General features: G+C 47.2%; 2 protein-coding genes across 8 annotated transcripts in view; one reads left to right on the forward strand and one right to left on the reverse strand.

The window, feature by feature from the left end:
- Positions 1–8,869, forward strand: part of WASHC1 (WASH complex subunit 1) — a 62,308-nt gene extending 53,439 nt beyond the window's left edge. For both annotated transcript variants that reach the window (XM_019544605.1, XM_019544604.1), the window contains 7 exons: positions 1,932–2,068; positions 2,896–3,031; positions 4,159–4,363; positions 5,026–5,196; positions 5,481–5,639; positions 6,458–6,526; positions 7,212–8,869. In XM_019544605.1, the coding sequence (XP_019400150.1) occupies positions 1,932–2,068; positions 2,896–3,031; positions 4,159–4,363; positions 5,026–5,196; positions 5,481–5,639; positions 6,458–6,526; positions 7,212–7,360 (1,026 nt within the window). In that variant the 3' untranslated portion in view covers positions 7,361–8,869. The remainder of the gene's footprint in view (positions 1–1,931; positions 2,069–2,895; positions 3,032–4,158; positions 4,364–5,025; positions 5,197–5,480; positions 5,640–6,457; positions 6,527–7,211) is intronic.
- An 813-nt stretch (positions 8,870–9,682) lies between these two features.
- The window catches only part of DDX11 (DEAD/H-box helicase 11), a 32,568-nt gene continuing 25,337 nt past the window's right edge, over positions 9,683–16,913 (reverse strand). For 3 of the 6 annotated variants that reach the window (XM_019544603.1, XM_019544602.1, XM_019544601.1), the window contains exons 19-26: positions 16,610–16,713; positions 14,930–15,079; positions 12,625–12,693; positions 12,341–12,441; positions 11,725–11,809; positions 10,804–10,879; positions 10,346–10,500; positions 9,683–10,113 (exon numbers count right to left, since the gene is read on the reverse strand). In XM_019544603.1, coding sequence (XP_019400148.1) covers positions 10,072–10,113; positions 10,346–10,500; positions 10,804–10,879; positions 11,725–11,809; positions 12,341–12,441; positions 12,625–12,693; positions 14,930–15,079; positions 16,610–16,713 — 782 coding nt within the window. In that variant the 3' untranslated portion in view covers positions 9,683–10,071. Of the gene's footprint in view, positions 10,501–10,803; positions 10,880–11,724; positions 11,810–12,340; positions 12,442–12,624; positions 12,694–14,929; positions 15,080–16,609; positions 16,714–16,913 lie in introns of all 6 variants that reach the window. The other 3 variants (XM_019544600.1, XM_019544599.1, XM_019544597.1) reach the window with 1 other exon arrangement.

Raw genomic sequence — 16,913 nt, forward strand, 5'->3', positions numbered from 1 at the left:
CAGTTGATTTTCAGTATACTGAGGATGTGAAATTAGGGCTTTCAAATGGTTGCAAGGAAACCCATTTTTACACCTTGCATGGTTTAACTAGTGGAACTCTCAGTGGCAAGATATTGCTGAGGCAGCTGATGATATCGATTTCAAGACAGGATTAGGAGTTGCATAAGGAATGCCATTTGCAGTTATTTCAGGTAGCAAAAAAATAAGAGAACTATAGAAAGCCTCATACTGGAGGGAAATAGTTATGCTTAGGATTTTTATAACTGCCTTAGAAGATTAGCTTTTAAAAAGTAAATGTGAGTAATGGTTGATTTCTCACTCCACCCAAAAGTGACACATGCTTCCAGTGCTAATTGAAAGTTGCAAAGAGAATTTAAAAAAAAATACGTGGCTTGAGGGTTGAGAATAGATGAGAGCAATTCTAGCAAAGACATCAGTACTCCATGATGCTTAAAAATTAAACATTAGGCAATGAATATTAATGTGCAAAAGGACCTTTATTTCTGACTCTCTTGACTCCCTACTTCTGTAGTCACTAAATCAATTTCAGATTGTTTCTATGCTGCTGATGCCAAAATGCCAGATGTTTATTTCAGTGGGTGCTGTGTGTATTCCATAAGTCATAACTCCAAAAAAGAAATAAAATCTATAACGTAGGAGGCTTGTTCTTTAGGCACTTTACAACTTCAGAGCATCCTTAACCTTCAACTCTTAACTAACTAACAGAGCTGAGAAAGCCATTTCCCAGCATTTGTGGCCACCAAATATCAGGCCTGAAACTTCATTACATACAGACCATGATTGCAGATGTAAATCATTTCTGCAAACCTGGCATTGAATCTTAATCTTGGAAGCATAATTGATTGTGTCACTGAGAGGGTTCAACAAGGGAGCAAAGAGTGTGATTGTGGGGTGGGTGGGGATGTTTCAGGAAAATTGAACATTGTGTGGGGAGGGGGAAATTGAACATTGTCACTGCTGGTCACTTTTTTTTCCCCACTGGTCAAAACTTTAATCTGACAGAATAACTAGATGAATGAACAGTTCCTTTCCAGTGTGAGGATTTCCCTACCCCATGAGAAAAGGGTTAGCTCATTTCAGACGGGAGAAACTGACACAGGAGTTGAATGAGCTGGCCAAGGAGAGGAGTTGGAACTAGACATGGGAGAAGTGTTTGGCCTGGTAGGTGGCACTGCCTCCAAATGGTCCCCCGTGGGTTTAGGAAGCATCTTCTCTCTGTATCTTGTCTCTGTGGTGTGCCCAGCAGAGTTCAGTCCATCATGGGGCCATTGCATTTGTCGCATTGAGTGCAGGCTGCTGCCAGGGTAGGGGGCTTGCTTGTCTGATCTGGGCTGGCTGGCAGAGTGCATGCTGTAAAAGTTCAGATGAAATAACTCCCTCTGTATCAGGAGTTTTATATATTATACATGAAGCTTTAGAGCTGAGAGAGAGAAGATTTCGGTTCATTAGAGTTGAAAACTCCTGCAAATCCCTCAGGCTTTGCAAAACCATCTGGCACAGGCTCTTCCCAGCCTGCTCCTTCCCCTGCCTGCTCCCTCACCTGGCTTCAGCATGCTTTCCTCCCCCCATTCCCAACCAAGGCCGGTGAAGGCAGTAGGACTGATAGGGCAGTGACGGAGAGAGTCTCTGTTACATATTGGTGTCGTCACACCAGCAACATGGAGATGCACCACTACTGCCCTGGCAGGAAGGGCTGTAGAGAATGGTGTAGTGTAGAGATGTCACATGCACACAGCCTATGGGCAGGATCTGGCCCACAGAGTCACTCCATCCATCCCACCAGCCTACCGGTAGGCCATGGAGTTTTGGGGGTGGCCAGCAGTGACTTGAAATGACAGCCACAGCATGTGGCTTGGGAGCTGAGCCATTCCAGGGTCATGCTTTGACAAGTGGTCTCTGTTCTTTTGCAGGAGAAGCTGAAGTACTTCCCAGTGTGTGCAAGCACCACAGTGTACCAGGAGGATGATGCAGAAGAAGGCCTTGGCAGCCTCCCCAGGAACATCAGCTCCCTTAGCTCCTTGCTGCTGTTCAACACCACGGAAAACCTGTGAGTATCCATGCCACATGTGGCAGTGTGGCAGCTGCTGCTCTGGGATGTTCTCATCCCAGGGGGTCACTGATCACATGCTGCTCTGAAAAGGAAGTGTTTGCTACTGTCATCTTCTGACCAGCCACCTGGTCCCTATATTCAGCTCCTCTGACTTTTCTGCCTTCAGATTGTACTGAACCTTTTCTGTCCTTTTATTCTGTTGGCATCATTGTTTATTCTGTTTTTCTTTGTTCCACTATCTCCCCAGCTACATCCCCTTCTCCCTTTAAGCTCATTGAATGGATATGATGCTTATATCCCCTTAAGAGTCACACCCTTGCAATCCCTTCCCTGTTTCTCCCTGATGCCTTCTTCTGGCCAAGTCTAGGGGTCTCTGCTGGATGCCTGTCCTTTGATCTCTCCACTGCTTTCAACAGTCATTCCTTCCTCCTGATTGCTCCTCTCCTCCTTGAGCTTTTTGATTTTTTTTCTCCTGTCCTGCTTTTCTTCCTGCCTTTCAAACTGTTTCCAGCAGATGCTGATGCCCTGCTTCAGATGTCGCATGAAGATAGCGGTAAATGGGGAGAGAAACTTGTGGGGGGATCTGGGGGTAGTGATAGGATGCACAATCTGCAGCCCTGGTGGGGAAATGCTGGGTCCTGGCAGTGGAGGTGAAGGAGAAGTAGGCTGAAGCACTAGACTGGTGTGACTGAGTGTAGTGTTTAATTGATTTCAAACATGATAAAGCCAATCTCTACCAAAGCCTTGTCCCAGCTTCTGGGTTGAAGGACTTGACTTGGTTCTTGCCTTTGAGCTGAAATTGCTGGGATTTTCTCCATTCCCAGGTATAAGAAGTATGTCTTCCTGGACCCTCTGGCAGGAGCTGTGACCAAGACCCATGTTGCTCTGGAAACTGAGATGGAGGAGAAGCTCTTTGATGCACCTCTGTCTATTACCAAAAGAGGGCAGTTGGATCAACAGGTGAGATGCAGAGAGAGGGAGGTAGGTGTTATGAAAGCAGAAACTGGTGCAAGAATGACCCAGATGATGGATCTTGAAGGCTAGGAGGTTCCTGGTGGACAGTAGAGTATTTTGCTCGCCTTGATAACCTCACTCGGATTTCAGTGTGTAAAGACCTTGCTGGTCTTGATTGGTGAGACAACACACTTAATCCTTGAAGGCTCTAGAGTGGTTCTCAAACTTTTTAGACTCAAGGCAGCATCCCTTGGAAAGTGACAGTTCTTAGTTTCACTCAATATTTGACTACAGAAAAATAATAGAACAATTCTTATATTGCAGAGAGCTGAGAGAGACCGCAACAGGTCAGAATGGTTTTACTAGTATGGATTCCTATTTGAAATTTCTGAGATTACCCTAGTGATCATGTTTGCACATCTCACAGGGATAACATTCAATGGCACCCCTAAAAGGGTCTCAAAGCACCCCAGGGTGCCATTGCACGCTGGTTGAGAATCACTGCTCTAGATTGTGTGAAGGTAGAGCAGTGTACAGTGTCTCTGCACCTTTTCCCATGATATTACATCTCCTGCACTTGCCTATCTCCTCTCAGCCTGAACTGTGGAAGGGTTTGGTTAGCAGGCATGTAAAGAAGCACCATTTCTGTACAGGAGAGATGCCCATGGTGGTCATGAAGTTTGATGGTTTTGCTTGTACCCATGAATATGACAGGAGTTTGGCTGTCGTGGGCCATCATTTCATGAGCTAGCTAGTCATCATAGTCTACTAGGCTAGGCAGGATCAGATTCTGTAATATAAACAATAAATATGGGGGATCAAGAGCCCTTGGTGGTGGAAGGGAACCTACAAGCCTATCTTCAGGTCCTTGTTCACCAGAAGGAAGCCCAGAAGGGCACAAGCCCACTTTCCTTCCGCAGACATTCTTCAGTAGAGAAGCTCAGTGTCACCTTAGGGTGGACGTGTAGCTATGTGAATGGATAAAGTGCTGGTGTGACCAGCAGTAGGACTTCGGTAAAAGTAAGATTTGCCAAAACAGCTCTACAGCCCCTGGGAACTCTGCATGCTGAGTCACTGGCCTCCTTAGGGGCAGAGTGACTCTAGCTACCCAGCTCTTACTCTGTGTCTTTCAGGTAGCTGAAAATTACTTCTACGTCCCTGATCTGGGGCAGGTGCCTGAGATAGATGTGCCTTCCTACCTGCCTGATCTGCCTGGCATTGCGGCTGATCTCATGTACAGTGCAGACCTGGGGCCTGGCATCGCACCCTCAGCCCCCAGCAGCGCAATTCCAGAGCTACCCACGTTCAGTACAGAGTCAACAGGGGCTTTCCAGCCAGGTATTTGTGCTCCTTTATCCCCCTTTATCTGTGGGGGACTTTGGGGGCACAGGGATGCAGAGATAGAGGGGTTCTCGGTGGAAAGGAGCGATGAGCAAATTGGGAATAGGAACATACCGCAGGCCTCAGTACAAGCTCTGGAAGAGGGTACTGACTTCTTCCTAGTACTGCACTGTGGGGAAGAACTGGAGTCCCTTGTTAAAGAGGCTCCAGCTGGATTTAGCTGCAAGGGTCTTTGACTTCCCTATGCAACCTCAAGTGTTTGGGCAAAGCCCTGTGATTTGCTCACCAAGGCTGAGCAGGCCTCCATGCCTTTCACTTCATGGCCCGATGCACAGAATAGTAGCCCAGCTTTCTGGCACTGTCAGGACGGGAGGTGCTTGCAGGGGCTTGTGTTTCATCAGAACCTGAGATTGGCCTTGCTGAGAAACTCCGCGCTCTGCTTGCTGAGAACAGCAGACATGAAAATGGCTGGTCTTGGCTTTCCCCATTGCAAGAATAGAACTGATCCTGCCTAATCGTGGCAGAGGGCATTTCATCTGCCCTTCCAAATACTGAGGATTGTTACTTGTTTTACTACCAAGCCCTGTGGTGTAAGGAGGACTCAGACTGTGGGCAGTGAATTAAGGGTTGAATGTCCCTTTGTGACTCTGTCTTTTCAGATCTCCAGGATGGCGTGCTTATGCCCCCACCCCCACCACCTCCTCCGCCTCCTCCCCCACCTCCTGTTATGCCAGCTACTGCACCCCCTCCACCTCCTCTGCCCCAGCCTACAGCCCTTTCCAAATCACCCAAGGCAGCAAGCGAGGAAAGCAGCAGTACAGTGCCTGCAGGTAAGGAGAGAGGCATCTGGGACAGATTTTCCTATGGTTTTCTCTGGCTAGGGGTTTCTCTCTCCAGTTCCTCATTCTACAAACGGGAGATGCTGCTCCATACAGGCATGGGCTACCTGCAGCCTGTGGCTTAGTTCAGACAGCCCCAAAAGAGCAGGCCGAGTTGCATGTTGCAGCTGATGGAGGATAGTTTCTGACTAGCTTGGGATCAGAAACCTTGGACTCTTACGGCATAGGTGGCATCCATTCCTGTAGTCAGACACCTGTTCTTCCTCTCGCTGCAGCTGCAGTCCAGGGGGCTCCAAAGGAAGTTGTGAACCCCTCAACTGGTCGGGCCACTCTTCTGGAGTCCATCCGTCAGGCTGGGGGCATTGGAAAAGCCAATCTACGGAGTGTCAAGGAGAGAAAGCTGGAGAAGAAGAAGCAGAAGGAGCAAGAGCAAGGTACCTGGGTGCCTGCACACTGGTGGGAGCCCTCGCTTCCCCTCCCCAGCTAGATATTCACGGAGGCATCAGGGGTACAAAAGTGAAAGGAACCTCTGCAAATGCGGCGACACAAAGCCATGTGCCAGGCATCCCATGGTCCCAGCAGCCTGTAGGAACTCAAAATAGAGGGACTGCATCTCTCCCCACGTGCTGGGGAGTCTGTTTTACGTTTGGATGCAGCTCTGTGAACTTGTTAACCCCTCGCTTGTAGAAGTGCATTAGAGCTCCATAGTGGGGATTCTCCCTAGGATGGCAGCAGTTGAAGAGTTTCACATGAACTTGCACTAAAGGTAGTTCAGGGCTGGCTGTCTCGGGAGGCCAGTAGAGGTGCTAGGACGTGAGTGGGTTGTGTTCAGTGGACTGACTTGCTTCAGTTCCAGCCAGCCTGCTCAAATACTAGCATTTTCTTCCCTCTGAGTTGCTCCACGCTGGTTTCCGTGGAAGGGCTGGGGTGCTGAGACCTTGTACCCTGACTGAAATGAGGGGCAAGGATTTCATCTGAAAGCAGTACTGCTAATGGCAGGATCTCAGTGCAAGGTTAGTCCTGGTCTTTATTGTGTCCTGCTATTCTGCCAGGCAGCTCAAATGTACCCTACAGTACCATACTATATTCCAGTTGAGGCAGGTAAAGGGTGGGAGGCTCTGATCCAGGCAGGGGAGCTTGTGTGCAAGCTTTAAAACCTGCCATTAGTCCCTTAGCTGTAGCATGTACCAGAAGTAGCAGAACAAGGGTTCAGTCTCCCCAGCCTCATCCATGGGGTTTTTTGCTGTTTCAGTGAGAGCTACGGGACAAGGTGGGGACTTGATGTCAGACCTCTTCAACAAACTGGTGCTGAGGCGCAAAGGTACTGTTCCATGGGAGGAGGGGTGGGCAATGTATTTTTCCTACCTCTGGAAAGGGGCAACAGGCTGATTTCCCTAGTCTTAATGCAGCAGCAATGACTGAGTGGCTACTGTAGCAGTTAAAATGGAGGGATGACTTAGTTCAGCAGGCCATTTAGATTAATGTTTTTGCACCAATCAATGCCTCCGTAGGCCAGACTTCAGGGAGGGGGTTGCTTTAGCAGAGCAGAGGGAAATGTACTGTTTCTGACCGCAGTTTTTCCCCTACATCAGGCTGCTGCTGCAGTGGGATGCTGTGGTGTGTGTGAGGCCTGAGCATTGGTGGCATGGATTGTACTGAACACTCAGTGGGGGAGCACTGCTGTCCCTGCTCTTTACAGAGGAGGGGCTGGGCAGAGGGTTTAAGATCTCTCCAGGAGGAAGCATTTTGGAGTTGCCTGTTCCTAGAGCTGGGGCTGCTCTGCAAATTGCAGGCAAGAACTGCCACTTCACCCAGGGGCTTGTTAAATGAGTCTATCTGCTCCAGCACAGCTGGGTTAATATTGTTTGCACTTCTGTTCACCTGGGTCACTGAGGTGATGAGGCAGCAGTAGTTCTGTGTAGTACGGGTCACAAAGATGCTCTGGCTCTCCTCCTCCTAGCTCAGCTAAACCTCGTGTCACTTATCTTGCTGTTCTTCCCCCCCAGGCATTTCGGGTAAGGGGCCGGCAGCTGCAGGAAATGCTGATGCTCCAGGGGGCCCTGCCAATGCCTTTGCACGTGTGTCAGACACGATACCACCCCTCCCGCCCCCACAGCAGCCTCCTGGTGAGGATGAAGATGACTGGGAGTCATAAATGGTGGCAGCCTCAGGCCCTGGATTGATTTCCTGTTACTCATCAGTAAATCGGCCACCACTGAGCTAAGCACCTCAGATGGACCAGCTTGTGGAAATATCCTCTGGAGGGTGGGCACTGGATTGGCAGAAGGACCCTGTCATTTCTTCTTAGTTCCTGCTCCTCTCTAACCCTTGCTGAATATAGTTATCAATGAGTATTACTTCTGCTGTTTGCTTTCCCCACCCCAAATCATACATTTCATCTCAGCCATTGCTGCTGCTCAATAAACCCCGCTGTAGCTCGAGGGCTGTCGTGCTGCTGATGCTCAAGAAGCAGAATGAACATCTCTCCCTATTAAGGGGCCTTCAGTCTTTCTGAATGTGATACATGCCAATTTGCTGCAAAAGCTGTGCTTGCAAAACAGCCCTTGCCTTTCCATGCCCCTTGCTGACAGCCGCTTGTTTGCCTGGATGCTCTTGCGTGTGAGTTCTGGGAATAGATGGGAATGTGTGGGATTTGAAACCACCCAGTCCTAAAGTGGGTCAAACAGAAAGCAGCAGCACAGAAGTAGCTACTATGAAACCAACTAACTGCAGTGGAGCTATGGCTGTTCTTTCCTATTAGTGCAAATGGTTTCTACATGCATCATACCATAACTCCAGGAACAAATGCACAGCAGCCTCTTCTCTATTCTACTCAAGATGAGTGGAGTGCTCTTAATTAATATTTTCAGGGAAAGCCCAGCTGTCCACCATTAGGCTCTTTGGCAGAGCTAGTGAACAGCATGCATTTTCTAGACTAGTCTAGCCAAGGCAGAGAGACTGGAGGTGCTAAGTGGGCCAGGTACAGTACACCTGAGGGTTTTCTCAGAGCTTAGGCAAGAGTCTGAAAGCTGGAATAGGGGTAGAAAAGGATGAAGTAACTACAGTAAAGTGTCTACAGATAACTTCTAATGAGCAGCTGTTTCTCCCTCTGGGGCTAATTAGATGGGACGTAGAGTTCCTCACTGTACTGGCTCAATCTTCACTTTGTGCCCACTTCAGAGCTGGGTTTGCCTGAACACTATGCTGTAGGGGAAGGTAGAGTCCAGCTCCTGAAAAACCAAGCCTATAAAAGATTTAATACACTTGCATAAACCTTAAGATGGGGTATCCTCTTTTGCTGTATAGAAGGGCAAGAGTAGTTCAAGGGCTTCCTCACCTCTGAACTTTTCTGTGAGCTACAGCGTGACAGGTGTAGGTTTTTCTAGCTGCAGCCCCTGCACTGCCTCTGACCTGGTTCATAACAAAGCTAAGAGGGGGCAGCCCCTTCCTTGCTTTTCATTTATTCTGGTGTGCAAATAAAGAAAGGGGTTTAAACTAAATTTACCCTCTCTGCATTGTCATGTTTGAGCTACCCTTTCTCATCTATAAGCTGCATGAATGTGGTTTGCAGGAAAGGCAGAGGTAAAGTTGAACAGCTGGAGGGGCTGCTTGCAGAGAAAGTAGTGTGATCAAAGGAAAACAAAATAAATGATGCAGTGTTTTCTGACTGCCTGATATACTCAGTCCATAAAGCAGAGCTCACTTACTCCCTTGTGGAATAGTGAGGCATGCCTAGAGCTATGCTTCAGCTCTACACTTTGTCCACACTAGCTTGAAGGCACTGTACTCAGATGGTGAATGCTTTACACCTACCTTGCAAGAGCAAAGTGATGATGGCTAGCTGTGTCTGAACAATTGTGTAATCTAGAAAAATGTTCCTTCAGCTAGCAAACAAAGTAGTAGAGCCAGGTGCCAGCCATGCTTGGACTTTTTTAGGCCCCAGGATTTCTAACCGCTCTCCAACATTTCAATGTTAGCATATGTAGAAGGATTTGGATCCAGAACTCCAGCTTTCCAGTTGTGCCCTTTAGTAATAATGGCCCAGTCTTTCCAGTTCCCCACCTCCCTTTATTCTCCGTAACAGCTGAGGGCTCTATCAAGGCTCAGCATTATTAACAGTGATACCAGAGAATGTTGCTTTTCTCTAGGATTTATTAAAAGTAGTTCCTCCAGGGGTAAAGCTAATAGTCAAAAGTACTTAAAAAGCAGAGATGGCAAAGTCATTTTCTTGCTGTTCAGTCCCTTGTCGGTTATAAACGTGCAGCTGTATGCAGCTTCCCATCATAAGCTGCTAAGTTACACACTGCATTCACCAGCATAAGCACCTATGAGTGGATTGGTTAGCTAGTTACAGACTCTCTCAACCCCCTCTCCTGGTCACTAATAGGACCTCCACATTTCATGTATGGTGCATCTTTGCTCTTCCCCAACCTGAGTGCTGGAAAGCGTAGGGAGTAAGTGACTCGGCATTCACAGCTTTGGGTTCAGTGAAGATGTTTATTTAAATCATAACCTGAAACTACAAAACACTATGGAACAAACACAGATACTAAAGAACCCAGCAACGTACCACCAAGTGATAGCAAAAGTTGATGGCGCATTTGCTTCTATCCCCATTTCCCTCAGTGTCTAGCTGGAGGAGAAGAAGGTTCTTCCCTACCACACTGCTGCCTTGTGGAGGCAGCCAGCTGTACCAAGGCACTCTCTCCAGCCCAGAAGAATAGTGAATGAACTGATGTCAAACAGGAAAGAGTAGATTAGTAAAACATGTACAACTGTGGAGCCTTCCAACTGCTTCTGGTTCTGCAGGGATGACAAACTGTGGTTTTCTGTCTGGTTCACAAGCAGGAAGCATTTAATCTCCCCTCAGGAAGATGCTGGCCTATAACATGACTTCTCTCGATGGAACTAGGAAGAAAGACAACCAAGAGACCATTGTTCATTCCTAATCATAACTGTGCAGTACCTAAAGGAGGTTTATCTTCTGTGCAGCTAGGGAGAGGCTAAGTAGGCACATTAAGATATCTGCTAGGGTGGTCACTGAGCAAGCTTCTCATGGGGAAGATGAGTGCATAAAGGGAAATGGGTCTTTAGTAGGAGTTTCCATATGTAAGGTGCATTGAGAGGAAGTGACGCTCACCTTCCTTAATTCTGCAAATGCTTGTCCAAAGCCAGTCTTGATTAGTGTTCTTTCCTTGATCCACTGAGGTAATTTATTGAAGACAGCAGGGCGAGCATACCTGTGATCTAGAAGCAGGATGCTTGCAAAGTCTTTCTGATGGCGAATAGCTCTCCCTGAACAGACAATAAAGCAACCTCAGTTCCATCATTTCTCAGGGCTCTAGTCTCTCTCTCTCTCACACAGAAACAGACACAGAATCAGCAAAACTACTCTGAACAAGAATCTTCTAAGCTGGGCGGTAATAGCTGGAGCCCCCTAATTGTGTTGAACCTTGATCCAGCTTCCAAGTATTTATTCTCCAGGTGCCACAAAAAGTCTTCCTGCTGCCCCTCTTGGCCCACTACTGCTCCTCCACTTCCCTGCCTGCTCTTCCATCCCGGTCCCCCCACCCAGTTCCTAGACAGATGAATTCTTACCTATTGACTGATTTACTGCTTTCATGCATAGATTTTCAATCAGCATTCTGCTAGGTGCCTGACCAGCAGTTTTTGGCTAGGGGAGAAATAAGTAAGACTGAGTAGAAGACATGCATTTCAAACAAAGAGTTCTAGCTCAGTACAGAAGACAGGCAGAGGGGTAGGTGTTCTTTATCACTGACTGGCTGACTTAGGGAATGGTGCTGCCAAGCTGTCCTCAGCTGCTGGGGACAGAGGAAGGCTACTAAAAGGAAATGGGAGTTTATCTGCAGAAAGAATCCAGGTGGGGAGAGTGGGGATTAGTCTACCACAGCAAGTCTAACAGCATCATCCTCATAAAAGCACTGGGAATGTAATGACCAGACGGTCAGGTCCACACAGCTGAAGTGTGACCACAGCAGCAGCAGCAGACAGGCCACTGTAAGGAGAAAGGGAGTGAGAGAAGGTGACTTCAAAACAAGCCAGCTCAAGGGCATCTGAAGGAGGTAACCACCGTCAGTGATAGATTACCAGGTCCCTAGCTTTCCAGAATGCAGTCTATAGCAGGCAACAAGCAGGAATCACTGAGTTAGAAAGAGGACGGTGATCCTGGAATGCAGTGCTGCCCTGCCAGTTCATTTAAATAAACATCTCTTGGGCCACAACCACCATATCCCCCTGGAGCTTGTTGCATCAGCTATTCCTAACAAGCTCTCTGCTAGGGTCTAGCCCCACCCAGCCTACTTTCACCTACAGAGCATCATGAGCAAGAGTGAAGGAAACGTGTCATGGTCCCAATGACAGAAGTGGGCACAGGAAATAGGCAAAATCACTGAAAGAAAAATCTGTGTGAAAGCAGTTGTTCTTTGTGAGAGAGGCATTTGACAGTAAGAGGTGAGCAAGTGAACCAGCTGAGATGGGCTCCCAGTGGCTTACTATTACCATGGTTTTATCAAGCCAAGCCATTTTCTCCTGAAGCTCTGGAGACTTGATGTTGGGGTATGGCATGCCCACCATAACCACACATCTGGAAAGAGAAAGGGAAGCACCCTTCAGTAGGAGTATTAGTGCCTCACCAAAACAAACCGATATGCAAGCTAATTAGAAGGTTCACGTCACTGTCTCTGAAATGCAGTGAACTCTGGAGCTACAGACAACAATAAAGAGCAGCGGTTTGACAACCGAAAACTGCAGAGGGAACCCAGAGGGAGAGTGCGGGGATCAGTCTACCACAGCAAGCCTACAGCATTATCCTCATAAAAAGCACTCTGGGAATATAATGACCACAGACAGGCAGGTCTCTCAGGTTTATGCTGTGGCTGCAAGGCTCCTTCCGCAAGACGGTGCTTTCCAACACCAAGCTGGGTACACTGATTTTAGCCCAACAATCACACCACTGCCTACAGATCCCGAGGGGGGAGGCTACTTGCAGGTCTCCCACCTGCATGCTGACTAGACTCCTTCCTGCTCAGCTTAGGGGATCAAGCAAATGTAGCACTAGAGCCTTCTGTTCAGATACTACCTTCTAGGCTGTGCAGCAAACAAGGCATGCACTTACCTTCCCAGGTCATCAGAGAAATTGATTCCCTCACTCATTTTCCCTCCAACCACAGAAAACAGCAGGGCCCCTGTCATGTGGCCTCCCACTTGGCTGCAGCGCTGTGTGAATAAACCCAAGGACTCCTTAGAAACCAAGGCAGAAACTCCTGTGCATCAATAGCATAGCAAATTGCCATGCCTTAGCCAGAGCACAGCCCCTGCCAACAGTCCACATGACCCATGTTAGCGATGCTGTTGCATTGTGGGGTATTTTATCTCCAGCTCCTTGCCCGCTCTGCTTACCTTAATGCACTTGGCATATTCTGCCAGCACCTGCTCCACCTGGTTTGCTCTCTTGGGCTCTTGAAATATCTGTCAAGAGCACAAGGCATTCATTGCAGTAAAAAGATGCAAAAAGCTAACAGGTAGGACTTGACTTAACCAGCACCAGCACAAAACCAAATGAAACACCAGCAGAGGGCATATTGCTGTGTGACCCATCCTTTGCCCTGCCAGATAAGCACTGCAGGCTTGTATCACACTGCTCAGCAGCCACATGACCTCGCAAATCTACCACGGAAGCAGCAGCAGTGACCATCAGCACATCTAGGGACATTTCCAGTTATAGAAGCATTAGCCTGGATCCTTACCCTTAGACCCTAGTGTTTGTGGAGTGTAGAGAAGTGCCCCTAGAGTATCTGGAAGTAGAGTTTGTTGATGTGCTAAATTAGCAGTAGTCTTTTCTACTGGTGGCAAAGAGAGTTTTCCCTTGATTTCAGTTTATCTGATTACTTAATTCAAAGTTGAAATCCTGACTAGGAGCTGAAAAGCAGGAGAGCCTGTTTTCCTCACAAAATCTATGATAAAAATGAGGTAAGGGAGGATGAGATTTACTAGCTTTAAAATCTTGAAGGACATAGTGCTAGAAACACTATTCACTGATTACAGATAATGCTTCCTTTGTTTCCTTTTCAATGCAAACCATGGTTTGATGAACTGTTTTCTTATTAAACAATTTTAAAATACTGAGTTTGTATGTTTAATTGAGTTTCAATTTCCATCAAAGTCCAACTCCACATAAATCACAAATAATAAAAAAATACTAAAATTAAGAATCTGAATAAATGTATGTTAAGTGAGAAAGCTGCTTAAATATGCTTCCTCCAATGAGAATCAGGTCTTTCATTAGAAAAATAACTGTAATTGCAAATAAAAAACAAGATTAAGATGGAGTACTTAAAACATTAACATCGGCAATTTAAATAAAGCGCTCTACACGATCGTATGCAATACAGCTGTAATATTACTAGTCATATAGAAGACAACTCTGATCTCATTCTGTGATGTGATGTTTGTGTGTGTAGAAAGCTCAAAGACATTTACGTTTCCTATCAAAGCACTTTAAAAACTCCAATCTAATTTGCTGAGAGCTGCAAGAGCAGTTCCCAAAGTTTCAAAACACAGAAGGTTGCACAAATGTCATATAACTCTTCCAAGATGCCAAGAAAACCATTTGGTCCCCATTAAAGTCATTTCAAAAGATACTGTGGGGTTACAGTAACCAGCAGAGGAATAGAATTGGCCATGCAGTCCTGGTGCATCAACGGAAGAGGAGCTAGCACCCAGCCTGCATGTCAACGTGTCTAAGCCAAAGCAGTGTGAAGTTGATTGGTTCCTCCAAACCTAGACAGTAATTTCAAGAGCAACATTTACCCTACAAAAGCCTCACCACATTTCAACACAACCTAAAGAGAGTATGAACTTCCATAATCAAGTTCTGCTGGGTCCCTGCCTCCACCCAAGCAGCACAGGGAAAGCTTAGGACAGCTTGGAGAACAATGTAGGGCAGGACAGGTAACCACTGTTGTATCTATTCCTTCCTTCTATAACACATCTTAAACACTGCCTAAGACAGATGTGTAATCTAAACCTTCTCCAGTGGCTGCATACTAAGTGCTTTGCATCTTACTTTTGAGGATCTCAGAACACTTCACATAGTTGAATGATGTAGGCAAGCATCACCATCATTTTACAGAAGAGAACCACAAATATCACATGCTTTGATAGAGGTAACACACAATCAGGACTAGAACTCCAAATTTCAGTTATCTGCCCCACACTCGACCCAGATAATCCATACCTCCTCCCAAGAGATTCCATGGAAGGCTACAAACTTACATAATTGGTGATGTACAACTGAGCCTAAGACAATCACACTATTCCCTGTTCAGGGGATGCACAGCCAAGTCTGGCAAAAGCAAATCCCCTGTAAAAACTGAACCTGCCTCTCCCAGCAAGGGAATTGGGCAGCACTGTTGGCTGGCAACTAAGGGCAAGTGCTGTCTCCCCACATGACCACTGCAAGGTATCAGCGCTCACAGAAGCCATACAGCAGCATTTAATCTAATTTAGATCCCAGCTCAGTGATCAGCCGCCCGGGAAGTATCATTTATTCATTACTGGAGGGATTGGCTAGATAAACATCCGCTCCGCTCCGCTGTGCAGGGTATGAGAACAACTCCAAGAGGCAGGCCTGTAATGTGCAGATAATTGTTTGACTTTTGAAACCTCCATTTAAAGTACTAACCGCCCCCAGCATCACAATTACCTTCTTCTTAGTAGCCAACCGGGTGAGAAGCCCTGTTCCTTCCCAGTGCGTGTACACCTGCTTCTCGTACTCATAGGAAGGAAAGAAGCACACCACGCCACCAGGGACCACATTGCACAGGTTACAAAGGATTCGACCTGCCTCATCCATCTGAGAGAGAAGAATGACCACATCACACTCAGTGCAAGCTCCAGTAAATACAAGTCTAATCCCAGAGTCCCACCCCTGCCAGAGGACATGCAATTCTCACTGACAAGCTGTAACACACCCCCAATGGCTACTTCCAGATTTAAAAAAAAAAATCCATGTAAAATGTACTACTTCTGAGAAAACTCCCTAGAGGGACTGTCCGACTCAAGGGGCCAGGAATGAACATGCAGCTTCATTACCTGGCCTCCCCTTGTGAACCCTAGTCAGAGTGGTAGCTGCAAAGCAAAGGCAGCTTTATGAATTGTGTGGGGAGATGTTGGTCCATTTCCTAGTGGGCATGTGTCCATGCGGAATGACAGAGGTAACTCCATATCGGCTGGCAGTCAACAAGGACCAACTAGATCTGGAGTCTGATGGTACACTTCTACTACCTCCTCTAAGACAAAGACTGGAGAAACTTTTATAGTCACCACATGCACTAAGTGCACATCACTCTCCACAGCTGTCACACCACAATCTTGCATTGTTGTGACACTCATGTAACACACCCAAAACATGTCACTCCCACAGCAGTATGACTACATCACAGCAGAATAGAGCTCTGTGATGTGCCTACACATTGGAAAGTAAATCACATTTGCTTCACTTTGCAGTCTGACTGCTCCTGAAACCCTTGAATGGGATCCTCCCTACCAGTCTGCACTTTTTTGGAACGCCCCTGTAGCAGGGTGGCTGAGAAAGGACTGCAGCAGACTGCACACATTGGACTGTAGTGCTCTGGTGGCTTGCAAAGGCTACAGCCCCGCTGCAGGCAGTAGACACTGATTGCGGGCTGCCTCAGAGGACTGGACCAGCTGAAGTGAATGACTGGCTAGCCACAAGAAGCTAAAAGGCTCCCAGGGAAGGGAACTAAAGGAAATTCTACCAGGGGGACACAGCGAGAGATGCAAAGAGACAGGTAGTTAGGCTCGGAAAGGAACCAGTGAGAACTGAGAGCTGAGAATTTGGTGACAGAAAGTGAGAAACAGAGAATGAGGGAGAGAGACAGCCAAACAGAGAGAGAGCAGAGCCAGACAGTCGAAAGGTTGCTTGGCCAGCAGCTACAATGCCAGGCCAGGGACTCTTGGGGTCTGGGAAGAGACCTAGGGCTGTGAAATTGAAAGCAGCAATACCATTGACAGGGAATTCACCCTGAGGAAGAGGAGGATGACTGCAGTGTGGGAAAAAAGCAACAAGACAGTGGGAGGCACCCTGTCAGGGTCTGAGAGACCCTTTAAGGATTGTGAATGCACCCTTTGCAGACTATGTGAAGGTTGTGTTGTTGAGTATGGACTTGTGAGCAAGAGGTTTCCGGTGAGGCAGTGGGCCCAGGAAGTAAAGAACCGTGAATTATTATAGATTAATTGAGCTAATTATCCCCAAACCCTGCCCTACCCTTGAAGCTCCTGAATTCTTCCCTTTATCCCCTTGGAACATCAAACCATGTGCATTAAACAGAAAACCAGGGAGGAACAAAATAGAAATGCTGACCATCTGAGGCTGGTCTCTCTTCTGATATGTGAACTCTAGCTGCTGGTTGGATGGTCCACTGCAGAGGATTATGGGTAAAATGTTTTCTGGAGGAATCACATGACCTGTGGACAAACAAGCAGACAGCAACAAAGCTTTGTTCAAACAAAGCCAGACTGTAAGGCACAACCACATAATGGCACCACTACCCATTGATCTCTTGGTCTGGAGAAGTCTAAGCAGGTTTAGCACAAGGCCCTCAGAGCTCATGAGTCACATCAGCCTTAGATGGTTACAATCAGCCCCCAGCTTTTTTTCCAGAGAG

Source organism: Crocodylus porosus, unplaced genomic scaffold (genome assembly GCF_001723895.1).
Source record: "Crocodylus porosus isolate Cpor-Errol unplaced genomic scaffold, CroPor_comp1, whole genome shotgun sequence".
Taxonomy (NCBI): Eukaryota; Metazoa; Chordata; order Crocodylia; family Crocodylidae; genus Crocodylus; species Crocodylus porosus.